We start from the raw sequence: 18,959 nt of genomic DNA on the forward strand, positions 1-18,959 counted from the left end.
CAAGGTCTGACCCCCAGGGGAGTCAGCTAGGAAAGCTAGGAAACTGCATTTTAAAGTCATTTATGTGTTCTGTGGTTTTGGTTTGAATGCCTGTTTAATTTGGTTGCTTTTACCTATAATGGCTTTGCTTTACAGGTCAATTTTTTCTTTTTGCTTAACATTGTCCGAGTTTTGGTGACAAAGCTAAGAGATACCCACCGTGCTGAGTCCAACATGTATATGAAAGCTGTCAGAGCCACGTTAATCCTGGTTCCCTTACTAGGAATTCAGTTTGTTATTATACCCTGGAGACCAGAAAACCGACTTGCTGGAGAAATATATGATTACATCATGCATATATTAATGCATTACCAGGTATGCTATATAGTAGTAACTTCAGCTTAAGTAACGTGCTTGCTGTTGAGCTTATTTAGCCAAAGATATTGTTGTCAGTTGTTTTGCACTGAAATTGAGCATGATTGTGGTTTTATATTTTTCAATTGCCTTTACATGTCTGAATTATCTACCTCAGCACAAGTAGCATTGATGTATCAAGAAAAAACATGAGATAAAAGAAACAGAAAAATGAGGGGAAAAGATCAAGTGGCACTACTTCTGAACTAAGCAGAGAACCAAGATCACAAAGGTCTTCTATGTTGAAAGTGCTATTTCTGCTAAGTGCTGAAATTTGCTGAAACTGCTGCTGTGAGGTTAATAATAAAATTAGCTGCATACAAAGTACTGTGCAGAGTGAATTCCAATACACAAAAGAAAAATTGTGACAATGAAGCTTGATTTAGGAGTTAAAATTCCATGATTAAATAGTTGAAATTAAAGTATAACGCTTATAACACTGACATCTTTATTTCGAAAGTACTTTGAAAATGTCATTGTTCAATAGGATTTTATTTTATTTTTTAAACAAAAAATTATGTGACTTCGAATGGTTGTCTGGTTTACTCTCTTAATATACCCAGTCCCTTATTGCTGAGCAAAGGCAAATTGCTGATGCATTTGTGAGTAGAGGGCAACACAGGCAAACACACTGACCCACTTCTACTTTTCTTTTATGTGAAGGTAAACACAGAAGGTATTTTAATGTTGTAGTAAGTAAATAACCCTTAACAAAAAAAAAAAAAGTTCCTTTAATGAGGTGATAAGTAATGCTACCAAAATCTGTGTATCCTGCTGTCTGAGATTTCCTGCTTATATCACCCTTATCAGTTCAAAATTGTGTGTGCATGATACCACATGCATAGAAAAACTGAAGTGGTAAGTCTGACTGGTTTTGTAGGAGATGCTCAGGAATAACAGAAATAAGCACATCTAGATATGCTGTATAGTTTTTAGGGAGCCATAAGCTAGAAGAAATACAATTGAAGTATCAGAAAGCCACATAAATTTGAAGCAGCTGGATAGGGTTTTGTTTATTTTTAACCTGAGCAAATTACATCCTGTAGGAGATTGAAATGTAAGTCAAATGCCTGTCAAGCATAAATGTCTTTGGACCAGTATTAAACACAGAGAAAAAATTACTGTGGGATCAGTCACGTTCACAAAGGTCTGAGAGCTTCTGACTCTAGAGAGTCCCTTAGGCATGATTCATTAGAGAGCCATGTGCTTTTGGGTTTCACATGATTCCAGAAATAATGTATTTCAGAAGCAATCTATAAAGACCTTAATGTCCAAATAAACATAGTTCCCATCTCTGCTATCAATCCCATAGTCACTGTTACCCTCTGTCAACTGATAATGTATTATAGGTCAGTTTTACACACAGTGGAAGACAGAGAGAATTGATCTAGAGGGCTCATCCTCAGCAGGGATTGCACCCAAAAAAAGCAAAAAAAAAAAAAGAAGAAAAACAAAACAGCAGCAGTTAGAGAGAATATGAAAGGCTTATGTCAAAGAAATAGCAGAATTAACCCATGGGCCCTACGTGATATGATAACATACATCCAGCCTCTCGCATGTTATAATAGTATGTGTATCCCTCATAAAGTTATCAGCATCCCAAACCTTCCTAGCTCCATAGACACAAAGTTTATATTTGCTACTGGTTTCTCTGTAGCTTTACAGCTGAAGATATTCACAGTACACTGAACTATGAAAAAAATGACATAAAAATCAGAAGAAGCAGAAACAGAAGTAATAGAACTACAAGTAATTGTTCATGTAGTGGACCATGGTTGAAAATATGTTGGATGTTATAAAAAGGCCTGATAGAGATGAGCAGACATGAAAATTCTGTTAGTGCCAGAGGTACGTGTTATAGCTCTGATATTTGTATTTCACAAAACCAGGTGAGACAGCAATTTTAGTGAGGATAAGTATTTTACTGCCATGAGACATGGCTTAAAATTCAATAAAGGCACAGAACCAGTTTAGTATTTGCTCTAATTAAAAGCAACAGGCAGTTTACTTGTGCATTTAATCTTCCAGATCTTTGCTGCATGTTTTCTCTTGATCTTATCCTAATATTTTTCACCAGTTGTGTATGAACATCATTTCTGTGTTTGCACAGAAGGATGACACATCTCATAGTTTGCTATCTGTAAGTGGGCAGATGTCTTACCAGTTATCTATTGTTCTCCTTCAGACTCGTTAGACTCCCATCTGTCAGGAGACCTCATCAAGCTTCAAGAAATGTTACCTTACTCCCCTGCATGGCAAACAGTCTGTTTCTATTCCTCTCAGTATTTATTTGGGTTGGGGTTTTTACTGTGTGGGTAAACGGGAAACCTTTGAGTGTATGATGTGGGGACCCTAGCAGAAAATTAACCTCCACCTTTATTCCAGATGGCATCTCACAGATGCTATTGCTAAACAGAGTGGTTTAATTTCAAGTATGAATTGCCCAAATTCATGCAGATGTCAGTGAAAGCAATTATCTAGGGAAGCACAATAAGTTTTATTCTGTCCGCTTGTCTTTTCAACATATGTCCTCAGATTTCTTCAGCACAGGGAAGAGCAAGAAGTGCTTATATAGCATTTAAAAAGGTGAAAAATGAGCATTCATTCCTACTTGTAGATGAGCCCAAGGGCCCCTGGCTCAGTGTTAGACCCAGCTCTGTGTGTGTGTTCATCCTGGTTTCCTTACAGCTGTAAGGGGGCTCATGAGACTTGCAACATGTCATTATGGAGATCTTCCATCTGCGTATTTCCACTTCTATTTTTTGAGCCTCTTAGTGAACACAGTTGGTTACTGGGTCCTTTGTAGTGTTTTCTGATGTGGTTTTTTTTACATAGTGGGTTAACTTCTAAAAGGAAAAAAGTGAATACATATATATAAATATATATGTATGTATAAATTTTGGGAAAACTGCTGTTGAAATGTGAGCTTCACTCCCAAACTGTGGGTGAACATTCTACAGATGATGAATAGGACAAAGAATTTGTTGAACTTTGTTTCCTTCTTCCTGTGATAGATTTAGGAGTACAAGGACAATTCAGATCCACTTAAGAAACTCAGAAAAGAGAGAAAGCCAGTGGAGCAGCAGAAATATGATAGATAGGCAAGAAATGAGTAAGGTGATAGGTAAATGTCCCTAATTTGGATGAGTTCATAGGAGCCTTTACTCCCCAGTGCCAAAAGTCTGCTGGGGACCTCCACATTTGTGTGTGGTTGGTTGTTACAGAGGTTTCTGACTTATTTTCAAGAAGATTCAGGAGCAGCTTTGGACGGCAGAGCCCAGAGGGTTATTGCTGTTGAAAGAAGAACAATGAGACATAGATGGGGCAAAGGAAAAAATTTCTTCAGTCAGCAGAGATGTACAACTTCCATGATTTTAAAAAGGTGAACAGTCACATCTGTTCTCAGCTTATTCCAGACAAGAAGAGCAGCTGGAGATATAATGCTTCATCTTTAGCTTTTCTAACAGAAAGTCTAGAGAAGGCAATAGTGAAGGGAACATAAATAGATAATAGATAAACTGTAGGATTTAACAAGAATTTGAACACTGTACAGGATATTTATTTGGAAGCATTCAAGGTCAGGCTGGATGGGACTGTAAGCAATCTGGTCTAGTGGGAGGTGTCCCTGCCTATAGCAGGGGGTTGGAAGTGGGTGATCTTAAAGGTCCCTTCCAACCCAAACCATTCTATGATTCTATGAAATAAAATGGAAAATGACATTAATAGTTCAAGTTCAATTTCTGCCTTAAGGTGAACTGCAGTTCCCGATTTCCCCTAGAGAAGAACAGACTTCTTTCTCTCCTCCTGGAGTCTTATCTTCTGTGTCCCACTGAACTTCTCTAATCCCAGAGGAGATCAAAATCCATCTCAGTTCCCATTGTGGCTGACTACTGTTAATCTAAACACATTCCAGCAAAACAGCGAAACCCTTAATGTGACCATATACCATACAGTACCACAGCAGATGTTTTTCAAGACAGCGCAAATTGACATAGCATGCACAGTGCAGGGGAATAATCATTATAGGCCACAGGGAAGTGTAACGTTTGCATAAATTTCAGATTTAGGCATCTGTGATCTGCCAAAGGTCTGCTGTTAAGGCATTAGTTTTTGGTTGACTTTATGGTGTTTCCCAAACCAGAGCATAGGGGAAAACTATTATGCATTACATACTGTGTTCTGGAGTTGGAGCTTTCGGAGGGTACTGTTTTCCAAAACATAAAAAGATTTATTTTGCTCACTCCAATTGCCTTCCGCCTCCTCTGTCTTCACATTTGAAGTTATTTGCAACTACATATTGCAACCAAAGAAACTTTATTGGAGCAAAATCATTGCTAAAATTCAGATGATAGTACCTCTTCAAATCAGCTTGTGTGTGTTCCTGATACAGCATTCTGCTACAACATTTTATCTTATCTTTGTAGTCTAAAACATTTGAGGGTCCAAGATGTTTTACAAAGCATCAGTTATAATTTAACTGGTAATAAGTAAAATGAGAGCTTATAAAGAAGATGCAGCTGTAAAGTACCTCTGAGCAGCCTCTGGGAACACAGAGTATTGCAGTGCAATTTTTCCCTCAATTTCACAAACTGCCATAAATTTGGTTTCTAATAACAGCTTTAAGTAATCTAAAATGAGGGCATTTGGCTCCCGGCGTTGTTATGTAATGATATTTTAATAAGAGTTAATGCTCTTTAGAACACAGAGCAGTGTAATTATGTGGTTTTGAACAGCAGGCTCTATGCACAAGAATTTTCTCTCTTACCTGTTTCACACTTCCTCACCTCATGTTCTTGGCTTGACCCTGTTTAATCCTGTAGAGGTAAGGAAATATCTGAACAAACGTGGCAATAATGAAATTAATTTCAAGAGGTTTAGGACCAAGCTATGATCTTCAGTCTCTTCCCTACCTTCTAATTCACCTGTGTTTTGTGTTGGTTTATTTTCCCTTTTTCTGACCTATAATATCTGTTTTCACACTTTCCCATCCATACTGATGCTGCACATACGGGTCCACTTATTCCATCATACACTTCAATTGAAAGCCTTTCTGGCACAGCCGGGCTTCCCTTGTGTGACAGTTCTTAACCAGGTAACTTCACTCTGACAAATGCACAGCAGCACGTGGGGCAGTTCCTCTGCCTTCACTTCCTAAAGCCAATATCACTTAGTTATCCTTCTCCTGCCCTCTCAAACAAAAATAACCTTATAGGCAGAACAGATAATCTAGAAGTGATCTAGAAAATATATTGAAAAGACAAAAACTGGTGTAAAAATATAACTGAGAATTAGGGAGATGTTAGGTGAAATGTCTGTGATGGAAAGGAAGTGGATCAAAGTTTATCTGGCATGCCTCAAGCCTCATTTTCCAAACAATGCAAACAAATATGTATGTATATATTTTGATCCTTAAATGCTTTTCATTTTCTTCCTTTTAGGGCTTGCTTGTGGCGACTATATTCTGCTTCTTCAATGGTGAGGTATGTATCTACAATGCAACAAGAGAAAAGAAACTTCAAAAATGGTTAGGTGTTGATTGGTACAAAAATGAAGCATCTCGAATTACAAAATTCAAAGGCAGAGAAAGATATTTTTCAAGATCTGTATACAAGCAGCTCTGTGCATTTCTGAAATTTCTGTGTGAATACCCCATTAAGTCAGGAAAGTCAGCAGCACCAAGTGCAGCACAGACGTGTCTCTCCCCCTTTCACCCACAATACCACACAAATTAGAGGTCAAAGTAAAGGATTAAAACACTAGTAAAAGACTCAAACAGTTGACAGAGCTACTACACATGGTAGCATTGTCAGAGCAGAGGAACCTGTAGGGCTGCAACTACTTTCCCTTCTTCGAAGATTAGTGCTGGCCTTTTTAAGGTCAGTAATTATCAAGCTGTAATTAAAGCTTGAGTTAAGGAGTTAAGGATGTCTCCCCTTCTCTTATAGCTTGATCAAATGTTTATACTTACAAGTGTATCTAGGTCCACTTCACTAAGTTGTTTTTATAAAAATAGCTGTTTGTAACATGTCAAGAGCCATTTAAATTCCTCCAGTAAGCCATTTCCCAAAGATGGTAAGCTGTTGTGATACACTGGGACCATTTAACTGTAGAGAAATAAACCACAGCATTATCTCAGAAAAGCTGGAAATCCCTTTAAAAGTTTGCTTTGAATTCAGAGCAGATAGATTAGATACAGAACAGAATTTGCAATGCTAACACTCCGTACGTCACCCTACAGGGACATTCTTACTTTTGTTTATCCCTGTATGTTATTCTCAAGTAGTAATGATGTGATCATGCTGTATTTTTGATAATGACTTGTAGCAAGTTATCCAACTGATAAGGTGCTACTGGCTGGTTTTCTAGCTTTCAGAATGGCTGAGTGTATTAAATTCTACCATCTCTTGTTGACATCACTGTACACTTGCTTCTGGCTGACTCACCCTGTAAAGGTACACTGAAATGCAATAGTAAAAGAGGCCTCCCACAGCTTATGGGAGACATAAGAGGGAAATGGCAGAACATAAGTAGGTGAGGACACCAGAACTTAAAATGAAATAACAGTCATAAAGATCATATTACAGAAAGTCACACTCTCATGTCAGAGTTTAGACCATTTAAGCAAAGTTGGCAGACGTGCTATTCTTTTCTCGTATCATGTCCACCCCCAGAACCTGCAGGCTACCACCGTATTTCTTCTCTACTGTTATCACCTTCTGGCACAGTTCGGTCCCCATGCTCTGCACATGCAGCAGGACTTCTGGTTCCTTCTGGTAGGGAGAACATGGCATGAAAAATGAAGAGACAAGCCAGGCAATTTTTGAAACAGCATATCCCTATAGGACTGATTGCACAGCTTTGTACAGGCAGTGTGCCAGTATGTCCTCGCTTGCCTCCAGACAATGTATTACACACAAATCCTTGCCTTCAGGATTGCTTTCTTCGTCCTTCCTTCCCCCCAGGGTCACCTTCAAGTTATTCTGATTAGATTTTGCAAAACATATTTGCTTTATATTTTATAGCTTTAGGGCAAAAGGCCAATTACTCTGTAGTTCTCCAAATCTAATGAGAACATTTGTGCCTAGATTAAAGGTTGTAGCAGTGCTAAAATGAAGAAAAGCAACAATAAATAGCACTGAAAGCATACAGACCCTCAGTCACATCCAGAAGCCTTTTCGGCACAGCTGGCAGCCCATTGCCACCGCTGAAATGCACCACCTACCGCCTCACTGTGCTCACATCCACTGTTTGGTCTCCACAGACATTCAATAAGCAGCAGTAAGTGTCAGTGGATGCCATTTTTTCTGCATGGAGGAATACAGTTCCACACCTTTGCTTCATGCACACATCCATGTCAGGCACCATTTAGTAAGAATGCCCCTCTGCTGCCGTCTGTCACACAGCAACAAAACGTAATGGAATATGCAGAACCTGCAGAGTAGCAGCAGAATCATAGAACCATAGAATGATGAAGGTTGGAAAAGACCACTAAGATCATTTAGTCCATCAGCCCATCACCACCATGCCCACTAAGTCCCTCAGTGCCACACCTACACGCTTCTTGAAAACCTTCACCACCTGCCTGGGCAGCGCGTTCCAATACCTCACCACTCTTTCTGAGAAGAAATTTTTCCTAATTTCAAACATAAGCTTACTCTGTTGCTACTTAGGGCCTAAACCTAACCTAAATCAATCCTATTGCCCTAAACAGGCTAACACCAAGATGGCATTATGCACTGACAAAGGGAGAAGAGCTCTGAGTTCAGCTGCATAAGAGAACTAAGCTAAGATAATTCCCTCCAGTCTCATTGTATGCAGTACGACACAGACCAAAGCCACAATCTGGTTTTCAGTCATGGCAGGAGATTGTTTCCAGTCCACTGTATACATCCATAGAGTATAGATGCTGTAGAGTAGAATTCAAAGTGGTTTGTCATGAGAAAATTCAGCACAGGGCAGGCAGATTAATTTTAGTAAGAAAACTAGATACTCAGGAATTTATTTTTTTCTACTGGAATATTTAACTTCAAGGCTAAAATGCATGAAGCTTAGCCAGGACAAACAGTGCTAAACTTGGTACCACCTGACAGTATTTTATGTTGAATTTGTTTGCATGCTACCTCACAGCCTCACTTTATTGCCATAAGCCTATCTATAGAAAGAAATGGAAAATTGCTAAAATGTCATCAGTCCCTCATTCATGTGGAAGAACACATAAACAATGGACTTTTCCAGGACTTTTTAAATGATTAATCTTCTCATGTATTTTCGTGCAAAATCTTAGTGTTCAGCAGCTCTGTAGTTTCTCTGTCCAGTAACAACAGTGTTGTGCAGATGATACGAGGACTCTTCAGTAGTCTGCTCACCAGACCACATTTCCAGGCCTGAGATTACCTCTGGACTGCAAGACTGGCCAACACAATGGAAAGTCTCTTTGGAAAAAAAACACCACCAAATAACAGCCACATACCTCATGTGCCAAAGAGGCATGAATGGATAATGGAGAACAGGAAAACCTTTAAAGTCTTCAAAAGCAGAGAAAGCCAATTCAGGCTCCTCATTTCTCTGGGTTTCTCTTTCCTCCATCTGCAGTCACAGAGGAAAACATGGCAGGAGCCTCTGTGGTTGTTAGCACAGTATGGCTGGGCGTGTGATTTTCAGTAAGGCTGCTTGCACATTGAAATCTGTGCCTGAACAGTTTTAGTTGGCACTAAGCAGCGATCACCTGAGATCCTTGGAATCAGGGCAGAAATCTAGGTTTACTCATTGCTTTACCCAAGTGCAACACCTCATGTAGCCCACTAGCCAAGGGTGGCCAGACTCTTGTAGGTGCCAGCACTTGGAACGAAAGCAGCTGTTCCTACCTGGTGCTCTCACTGCTCCACAGGGCCTGTAAGCCTTGACCAGTATCACTCCTATTGAAGGGATGTGTCTGCTCCCTCCCAGTCCATACATACCGCAGCACCATTGCCTTCTGAGAACAAAACTGTAGGTGTCTCCTGGCAGACTTTGTTCTTCCTGCTTCATGTAACCATGGTTAACTGTTGTGCTTCATGTAGCTTCTAGGGTAACCAGACTACAGCATTCGTCTGGAGCACTGTGATGTTAAAAAGGCAGTATTAAAAATACTAAAACCTGTACAGGTTTCACTTTGTGCACTTCCTTATTATGTGATACAGCTGCAGTACTCTTCCACGCAGTTAGGTTTTTTTCACTTATAAACTTTGGTGGTGATATGATACCACACATCCATGCATGCAGCCATTTCACTTCAAATCTTGGTATATAAGCTCTGTCCACAGCCCTGGTAATTACAGTCCCATTGTGACCATATATTTTTCTGTGCTTGATAGCTAATTAATCTTCATTGACCATTACTTTTCTTTTATTTGTGTGTTAGAAGGTAAATAGAAATTTATTTCTCTAGAGGATAAGAACTCTTAACCACTTTGCCTTGAGCTATGTGATAGCAAAATAGAGGTAGTATTGGAAACTGAGCATGGAGATACATAGCTTTCAGTTATTTTTAATGGACCAGTCCAGCAAACGTTTGTTTACTCAAGCAAGGAGTCATACCCGGGTCAGTGCAACTACTTGCATGAGTAAGGATTTATAGCATCAGTCTTCATCCCGTGGCTCGCTCCTTGGCTTAAAAATAAAAATCCAAAGCAATTGAAAAATCCATTTTTGGCACATTGTGTAGTCCTGCTGCACAGCCAGTGAGCATCTCAGGTTCACAGCAATTCCTTATGAAGTCTTGTCCTTATGTGACAGGGAACAGCTTTCTTGCAATGGGTGGGGAGTCAATCGAATTTTACAATATACATATCAATGGAGTGATTAGGATTGTGGAGTCACAGGAAATACTAAAGACATTGAGACCCACTTACATCAGTGGAAGGTACTGCTCTGCACAGAGCCTGGAGAGTGGCCCCAGAGCAGCTCACTGAGCAAGAATCACACACAGCTCTGCTGCAGCATGAGCATTTGAGCCCTGGGATCTGCATGTCTCTCCCGCTGCTGGAGGACTGAGTCACAGCACACTGTAATAGCACTCAGTTCCTGCCCTCACACTGGGGGAATAGGACAGCTGAACTGAATGGATGGAGCCCAGCTTTGCCCAATGCCTGCTTGCATCTCAGCACAGCCTTTGGGAAGGAACTGGAGGGCACCAGCACTCCCAAACATGCAGCTGGAGATGGGCTTCTTATTCTCTGGCAGGCCTCAGCAGCTTCAGTCACATCCTGGCACAGAGTAGAACATCACCCTTAATATAAATGTAGAATATAATGTTTTGTTCCTAGAGGATGAATGTCCAAAAGCTGAAATTCTCTGCTACACAGAGGTCTGTGACCAATGCTAGCTTTTTTGCCAGTGCAGAACCTCCTCTTGAACTACCAGTTAATCTGCATTAATGAACTGGCTCTGTCTATAAGATGAGCCTTGGCAAGCTCTTGAAGTATACTTTGCCAGTTTTATTCAAGGCTAAGTTTCCTCAAAATCATAGTGCATTTGCCATTCCAGGTGCAAGGATTCAGGTGCAGCATCAGAAGTCTTTTGATCTTCATTCCTACCTTCTCTTCCCTCTTCTCCCACTGCGCTGCACTGCTGTGTTCCCATGCAGCACTCTTCTCCACACTGACCTCCTATGGGAAAACCACCCCCTCCCTCTCTTCACAAGCAGTGACCACTGAAAAAACAATTGCTGCTGTAGGGTAGGCAGGAAGGGATCTCAGGACAGGGCATGAGTGAGTGCTTCTGCAGCTGGGAAGAGAGGGCAGAAGAGAGCTCTAGTCAAATTCCATGAGGCTCGGTCTGCCTATTTCCTTATTGTTGTCTTTTTTTTTTTTTCCCCTATTTTCTGCAGCAAGTTTTAAAAGTGCTAAAATTTCACTAGTTCTGATCATGCATTACCCTAATTTAACCTACCTTAACAGGTACAAGGGGCTTTGAAGAGGCAGTGGACACAGTACAAAACCCAGTGGGGCCAAAGGCGTCGAGAGCACTGCTCCACCAGATCAACCTCCTATACAGCAACGTCCATCACAGAGGTCCCTGTCTACCTGTACCATCATGACTCCAACAATGAGCAGCTCAATGGAAGATATGTAGATGACTCTGAACTTGTTGCATTGAAGTCTGGGGAGACATCAGCCTAGCTGGGCAGCAGCCACTGCAGACACACCATTTCATGTCCTGCTTGTGAACAAAGAGAGTAAAAGAGTGGGGAATCCAAGTGGAAGAGAGCAAGACTGGGTGACTGGACACATGGCATTCAAACCACATCAGCCTCTGACAGCAGCAGTGCAGGGAATCTGGCACAGAGGTAGGAATAGCAGTTTATGCTTCTGAGCATGGATGTGCCTGCCAGGCCATGTCCTTCCTACACCTCCCACATCAAGTGATGATCCAGCAGCAGAAGCGCCAGGAGTGCACAGCAAATAGGAAAGAGGGAACTGGGACCTGGCAACTGGAAACATTCCACACTTTTTGCTGTCAGTACTTTTCTTTAACAGCAGATTTTGAACTATCAACTTTTGCATGATGTAACTGTCTTGTGGTCCTTTACTTTTCCCCATTTGAGGAACCTGGTGACTTCTGAAGAGATTTTGCACACTGCAAGACGAATCAAGCAGAGGAACAGAAAAACTCTTTCCAAAGTCCTCACATCTTCATGATCTCCAACAAATACCCCAACGTATCATCATCCCATTAGCAGGTGCATAAAACAAATGATGGTAAAGCTGTAGTTGTATATTGTGATCTCAGACACCCTCAAAAAAAACAGCCAGATCTCTCACAAGTCCTGAAGGCATCTGAAAATAATTTCTTTTCAGCAATACAGGTAGTTCAAAAGCATCTATAGGAAAAATTGTCACCCAATTACTCAACCCAGAACTCATCATTAAGGCATGATTCTTTCATTCTGAATAAACTGGGAAATTTGTTTCAAAATTTTCTTTAATAGCCACTCAGAGATGAATGCTAAATGAGTGGTTGCCTCTAACAAATTTATGATCATAGCAGTAAAGGATCCCTTGTAAGAAATAAGGAACTAATGTCACAGCACACAGAACTGTTTTTACAATCTGTTTGCTGTTCTGACTCCTTTACCATTGAAAGTGACAATTTCATGTGTGAGTCTGTCACCAGGAAAACAAGGTGAATGTGCAGTTTGGGAAGTAATGAGCACCTTTTATCACGCATTCAAAGCATTGTTAGAGTCTGTGTGATCACTGAGGCAGAAATCAGGTGAGGGAGTGTTGATTTGGAGTTAGAAGTTATTGTAATGTCTCTAAAAAATTTTGCAAATCACAAAAGGAAGACAGTAGGTGAATTTCCTTCAGAAAGCTTAACAAAAAGAATCTGCAAGCAGCAAGGACAGCGCCAAGGAAGTTTAGCAAGGCTGTGACTCCTCCAACATTTTATCCATACAGTGTTTAATGAATACAATACCATTCCTTTTTGCATCTTTGGCAAACTCTCCTGAAGATCTCCCACTCCTTTGCCTTTTGTTTAGATGTGCATGAGATATTTATTCCAAAGGCTAACACAGTACTCATCACAATCTTTAGTTTGAAGGAAGTTGGGAAGTTATTGGTACTCCTTTGTTTTCTCTGCTAATCATTTATGTCTGATGCTTCCAGCCCAGCCCACTCTGCAAGATGTATGCAGTCATGCAGGAGGCACTTGTGCATTTCAAGTGTCTGAATGCCAACTCTGAGGTAGGTGCTGCAAAAGTGCTGCCTTATGTGGCAGGTGAACAGAACAAGACAGCATGCCATCTCTTAAACTACAGTTGTATTCATGTAGGATTTCCTTCATTGATGTAAAATTTTTTTCCTTCACATTCTTGCTGTGATTCAATCCATAATGTTCTTTCTGCTTAGCATTGCCTAGGGCACTTAAAATATCAAATATTAAAATAGGTTAGAATAGCCTTAATTCCATATCTTGTCAGATATAGTAAAGGGAGAAAAGTTGCAATGAAGTGGCTGAGCTCAAAGTAAATTCATTCGTAGTTTTAAAGGCTCAGACTTTCCCTCACTGGAACATCTAGACCTTTCAGTATTCATCTGCAAATTTTAAGTGGAGATCTGCTGAATGTGTCCACCTACTTGAGCTGCACAGAGCCTATGAACTGGAACCATGTCCTCACACACAGGAGGGAAACCAGAGCTTCCTCCTCAATGCTGCAGCCACAGAACAAGATCTTGGGAACAAGCAGTATGTGCAGTTCATCACATGGTTGATCTAATGGAACAGCTGCAAGAAAATAGAGCCCTGTGTATTCATTCAAGCTACGCTTATTCTTCAGACTTAAAGAACATAAAGGCAATTATTTTTTTAATCAGTATTCCACATATTGCTCTTTCTACCAGTGAACAGTAGAAAGAGAAAAATGTAATCACAAAGTGGCTCTGCTGTGGATGCTGTGTTTCTGAATGGTTTGAGGCACACCATGTTTCCCAGGAGAGCTCCAGAAGGCAATGTTAGTGTCTGAACGCACAGATGAGCTGATTGTGAAAGAAATGTACATAACGCAGAGAGTTTAATAATGATCATGTACACAAAAGTAAAAGCTGTGTATGTACAAAATTGAAATGCTTTCCTATTATACTGGTTGGGTGTTTGTTTTTTTTTTTTCATTTACTAGTCATTTTTTCTTGCTCTATTCAGTAGAATGCTCTGAAATGCCAAATTTAGGATCTGGGGTTTTAAGATTTACTTTTTAGTCTCAGGGGGCGGACACGCTGCATGGCTATGTGGGTCTTTGTGGCAGTGCTGGTTTCAGTGGAGTGACAGCTGCTTGCAGCCACTGAAGATTCAGTGTTCCACATGCACTGAGTTTCTTGTTGGAATCATCCTGGGATAAATTTCAAATCCAAACTTTTTTCCCCACTGAAAATGCTACTTTCTTCATCTCAGAAGTAGCCTGAGAAGTCATCAATGCACATGCAAGGTAAATTTCACTTCTTGTTTTACAAAAAGCACCATACACTAATGACAGTAATACTGGGAGCTCTGGTATGGCCTGAATAATTACAGTGTCTCGGCAGTAGGGAGTCCTGTCACTAATACCTTCACCAGAACAGCAGAAATGAATAAGTATTAATGTAGCAGAAATTTGGAAGGGAGCAGTGCTTGGACCAGTGGATTTGAGGTATATTTTCAGAGGAAAAACAGCTTTACGCTGGGCAACACTGCTGTGTCTGTTTTCTCTCTGACACTGCACCCAACATGTGAAAACTCAGTTGAATGAACATTTGCTCTGGAAGAAAGGTTTGTGCAGTTTCTCTGTTTGAACAACTGAATCTATCAGGAAGATGATGCTTGTTATTTATTAGGTTCAGAATCAGCATGAAAGAAATGGGATGCCTAAAGTGTGCCCTGCTGTTTTTTTTCTACTTTGATTTGCTTAACAAATGTGTTTTAGCTGAAATAAAAGAGCAACAAAGGCAGGACAATTTTCTGTATACGAGTCTGAAAGCATTTCCACTGCTAAGTGCTGATGTATTTATAACTTAGCAACATAACTCTGTCTTGGTTTGACACTACCCATAACAAGCAGGTGAATTTCATCCTCTTTCCCAAATCCTCCTCCGTCCATTGCCAGCCTTAACATACCAAATTGAAGCCATTTTTCAAAGATGCAAATCGTAAATGCTAACAGCATGAAAGACTCTGCATTTCCAGTGCTTTGAATTTTAAAAGTCAGATGTGTCCTCTTGAAGCTACATATGCATAGTTATTCAATTACTGCTCAGAAATAGAAGCGTTTGTGACCTCAAACTCATTTGCATTGGAGCAGTGTGATCCCAGGCCAGTAAGTCTGTGCAGCATAAGCATCACAGCTCATGGCCATGTTGCTTGGACATTTAGTCTTAGCTATATGGAAAAAGTGGGAGACTTTTCAGCTAATGGTAGCAGCAAGCAGAATTATGCTTTCCTGGGGCAGCTGGGCCTTTGCTGTTGTGCTTGCTGCAGAAACACCCTTTTCAGAGGGACTTGGCACAAAAAAAGCATGTGTCCTAAAAAGGAAATGTCATCAGGCAGCAGTGAGAGGATGCCAGACCTCCAGTTAAAGGAACGCATCACCTCAGGAGAAAGCACACAATCAGCTCTACATACAACTACCCAGTGAAATTCACACCCCAGGCAGCCCTAAGACTCAGGAAAGTGCCAGAGTTATGGCCCTCTGAACAACTCCTGGTTTTGGTGCCTGTGCTAATTACAGCACCTTCGTATAATCAATGAATATAGAGATGCTATAATTATGAAATAAACAAGAGAGTTTTACAAAGCAGATTATAATAACAAAAAGGGAATAGATAGAATGCTTAGAATGCTTACCCACATCCCAGGCTCACTGCAAAACTCCGGAAGAGGGATCTCCTGAAGAGATCCTTCCCTACTGGTAGTCAGCCCTTAAATGGGTCTAGGAGAGGTGCAGCCAGGCTCCACCTCTTTGGGCAGCACAGATGAATTGCCTTCACCTGTGCTCCCATGGCTGACTCAGTGCTCACCTCAGGTGATCAGAGGTTCAGATGTTCAGATTCAGTAGTTCCCATACATTCACTATGTTCCTCTCAGGATGGTTGCTCTATCCAGTAAAATCAAATGGCATGAACATTATCATTGCTTAGCGTGACACAGTGCTTCAGAAAAGAGAGCACTGCGGTAAGATGACTAACTGGGGTGCTGTATGAGACTGTATGAAACACAGATAGGTACAGATAGTGCAGAGATGGTGTAGGCAGAGGGACCGTGCAGGTGGCCTGGCAGCCTCCTGTCCACACTGATTTTCTGTGATTTCCTAACAGCAGAGGTAAGCACCGAGCTCTTACTGGGGCAGGAAGGTGCTCAGCTCTCATTATATGCCAAGATTTTCTTCATAATCTGATGTCTGGATCACACAAACCTATGGTTAAAAGAAAAAAAAAAGATAAAAAAAAAAAAAGGAAGGAAAATCCCAAAAGATGTCTACACTGCTTTTAAGAATCTGGTTCCTTTCCTTTCCTCTCACTGTGAGTAAATTTGGCTTTGAGCAGTAATGGATGGAGGTTGCTTCATGTGATTCCGACGTGCAGCCCCTTCAGTGCTTGAGATCCAGTGCAGGATATCTAAGTGTGGAGATTTTAGTTTGCATAAATGCATTCAAGGGAATACAGCTCTTTCCCTCATCTGTATTTCTCTCCACCAACACAAAAGTGTTAAACCTCCAATCTGTGCATCCCAAGGATGAGCATTTCTCCATGAAATTTGCACCTCACATTGACCTGCTGTTGATTCAGAATGTCAGACTGAAAGGGGTGTGTTTTAATCCAGACTTGCTCCTACAATTCAGATGCTTGTCCCATGTTGGTTTTTTATTTAAAAAACAAAATAGAAATTATGGAAATGGGGAGTGCAGATTTAAAACTAAATTAGGGATAAAATTCTGAGTGCACTAATCAATCTTTATGAGGAGAATAAAATCACCTCTCTCTTTTTTAACTAAATGTAATCATGTCACCGGGGAAAGCAACAAAGCAGCGAACTTTTGTACTTATATATAATTATATATAGGAATATGTGATATATATGCATATATAGACTTAGAGTGGAGTACAACCCCATTGTCCTCCCAAAGCAGAAGAGATGGGGGAGGGCTGTGGGGCAGAAACAGCTTTCCTGAAGCAGCTTGATGCTTTCTGGGATCCTACACCAAGCCTGGCCACCTGCACTCCAAGCCTCTGGCTGTGGGAGCACCATGCTGGTGGATGACCAGGAGGGCTGAGCCCAGAGATGCTGCCCATGCTGTGTTTCTTAGCTTGCTAAAACAATGCTAAACTACTGAAGGGCTGCTCAAAAAATGAGCAGGAATAATCTTTCCCAGCTATATCACCTACAGGTAATCTCACTAGTGGCACCAGCATGAGACTCACTGTTGTGGAGAACTGAGATCAGCATCGCTGGCACAGAAGATTTCCTATTTCACAGTGTGCTGCATAATGCAACAGAAGTTCTCACTGACTTCAGCAGTGTAGCTGAGGATAAGCTTTCTTTTTGATTTTAGAGGTTGTCTAAATATCTAGCAAACATTGACAACAGTCTTGCCATTGTATTTAACACAAGAGGTCCCAATCCATCAGTATTATGCTGTGTATACACTGACTGAGGTAAAAAGACACTGTATTTCTGTATTTTTGGTAGTGAAATATCTCTTTTTGCACCGTATTTATATGCTAAATGTATTCGACAGACTGCACAAGTTACATGACATGACTATTAATGTGTGTTTTTCAGCATTATAGTTACAGAGACAAACAATTGTTTCGCATCAAAATAACAAATAGCAGCTTCTGAAAGATCCAAATAAAAAGAACAAGAAAGAGGCACTCCCCAGTCCATGCTGGCCATGTAGAAAACCTTGTGAGGTGAAGCCCCTTGTAGCCCACTCTCTTCCTTCGCCTCCTGGAGATGTCTTTGGTTCTTAGAACACAAGGGCAGCATACCTCAGTGCGGATGGAGGCACCAGGGTGCTGCACTGAGAGGTGCTCCTGGGACCTCAGCAAGTTGTGATGCACTGGACCAGGTTGCCCAAGGAGGTTGTGGATGCCCCATCCCTGGAGGCATTCAAGGCCAGGCTGGATGTGGCTCTGGGCAGCCTGGTCTGGTGGTTGGCAACCCTGCACAGAGCAGGGGGTTGAAATGGATGATCATTGTGGTCCTTTTCAATCCAGGCCATTCTATGATTCTATGACACAGCAGGTGTGGGAGGAGCTGTGTGGCTCTTCCCATATACACAGACATGAGTTTCCTCCAGTGTGTGTGTTTTTAATGAGGGAGCCTGAATAAGTAAAGTAGACCAAATTCTGCCCCGTTTAGGCTGTGTGGGCTGGCTGAGCAAGTTGAGGCCAATAAATGAGCAGGAAATAGCTGAAGAAAAGATTTTGCTCCTTGAATTCTATTTTACTAAAAGCATTTTTATTTTACGATCTCTTTTATTGCCTTTGGATGTATGGCAAATACTTATCTCCCAAGGACTTGACCGCTGCAGTGACCTGCAGTCACTGAGGGGAGGTGCCCCTGGCAGAGCCTGTGGCTTTCAACTGGCGGCAACCCCAAGCAGTCATGGGAGCCACAGTATGAGTATGTCCATACAAAACAATCCATGCTCTAGGTGCAATCTATTCTGCGGCCTTCACTTTTCCAAAGGAGGGATTGCAAGGATTTTTCATTTTCTTCCCCTGCTGTACAGTTTCTCTGATGAAAGACTCCTTGGGAACTCGGAGTTAGTAAAGATGTGAAGGATGGCTGGTCCCTCCAGACTGCCATCACGCAGCCACAGAAAACTGTTTGTCGTGACTTGTCAGGTTTGGGAAAATGCCAAAGAAAAATGACTGCATTTCCCCTTGCTAGACACAGCAGTTTTGGTATCAATTCCTCTTTATACAAGGATATTGTGAACCAAAGTCGCTGTTCTTCATCCACAAAGCCCATTTACATCACAGAAGTGCAAGAATCCTTGAGTGAAGAAGAATGCATCACTTGCTAACAATGCACTTCAGCAGAACAAATGA

At 41.1% G+C, this 18,959-nt stretch overlaps 1 protein-coding gene across 1 annotated transcript in view; it reads left to right on the forward strand.

The window, feature by feature from the left end:
- The window catches only part of CALCR (calcitonin receptor), a 131,535-nt gene extending 117,494 nt beyond the window's left edge, over positions 1-14,041 (forward strand). Inside the window, exons 11-13 of the mRNA XM_042889340.1 lie at positions 136-354; positions 5,832-5,873; positions 11,331-14,041. Of these exons, the coding sequence (XP_042745274.1) occupies positions 136-354; positions 5,832-5,873; positions 11,331-11,552 (483 nt within the window). The 3' untranslated portion in view covers positions 11,553-14,041. The remainder of the gene's footprint in view (positions 1-135; positions 355-5,831; positions 5,874-11,330) is intronic.
- The last annotated feature ends 4,918 nt before the right edge of the window (positions 14,042-18,959 follow it).

Source organism: Lagopus leucura, unplaced genomic scaffold (genome assembly GCF_019238085.1).
Source record: "Lagopus leucura isolate 7727_CA_CO unplaced genomic scaffold, USGS_WTPT01 Super-Scaffold_100157, whole genome shotgun sequence".
NCBI classification, from domain to species: domain Eukaryota; kingdom Metazoa; phylum Chordata; class Aves; order Galliformes; family Phasianidae; genus Lagopus; species Lagopus leucura.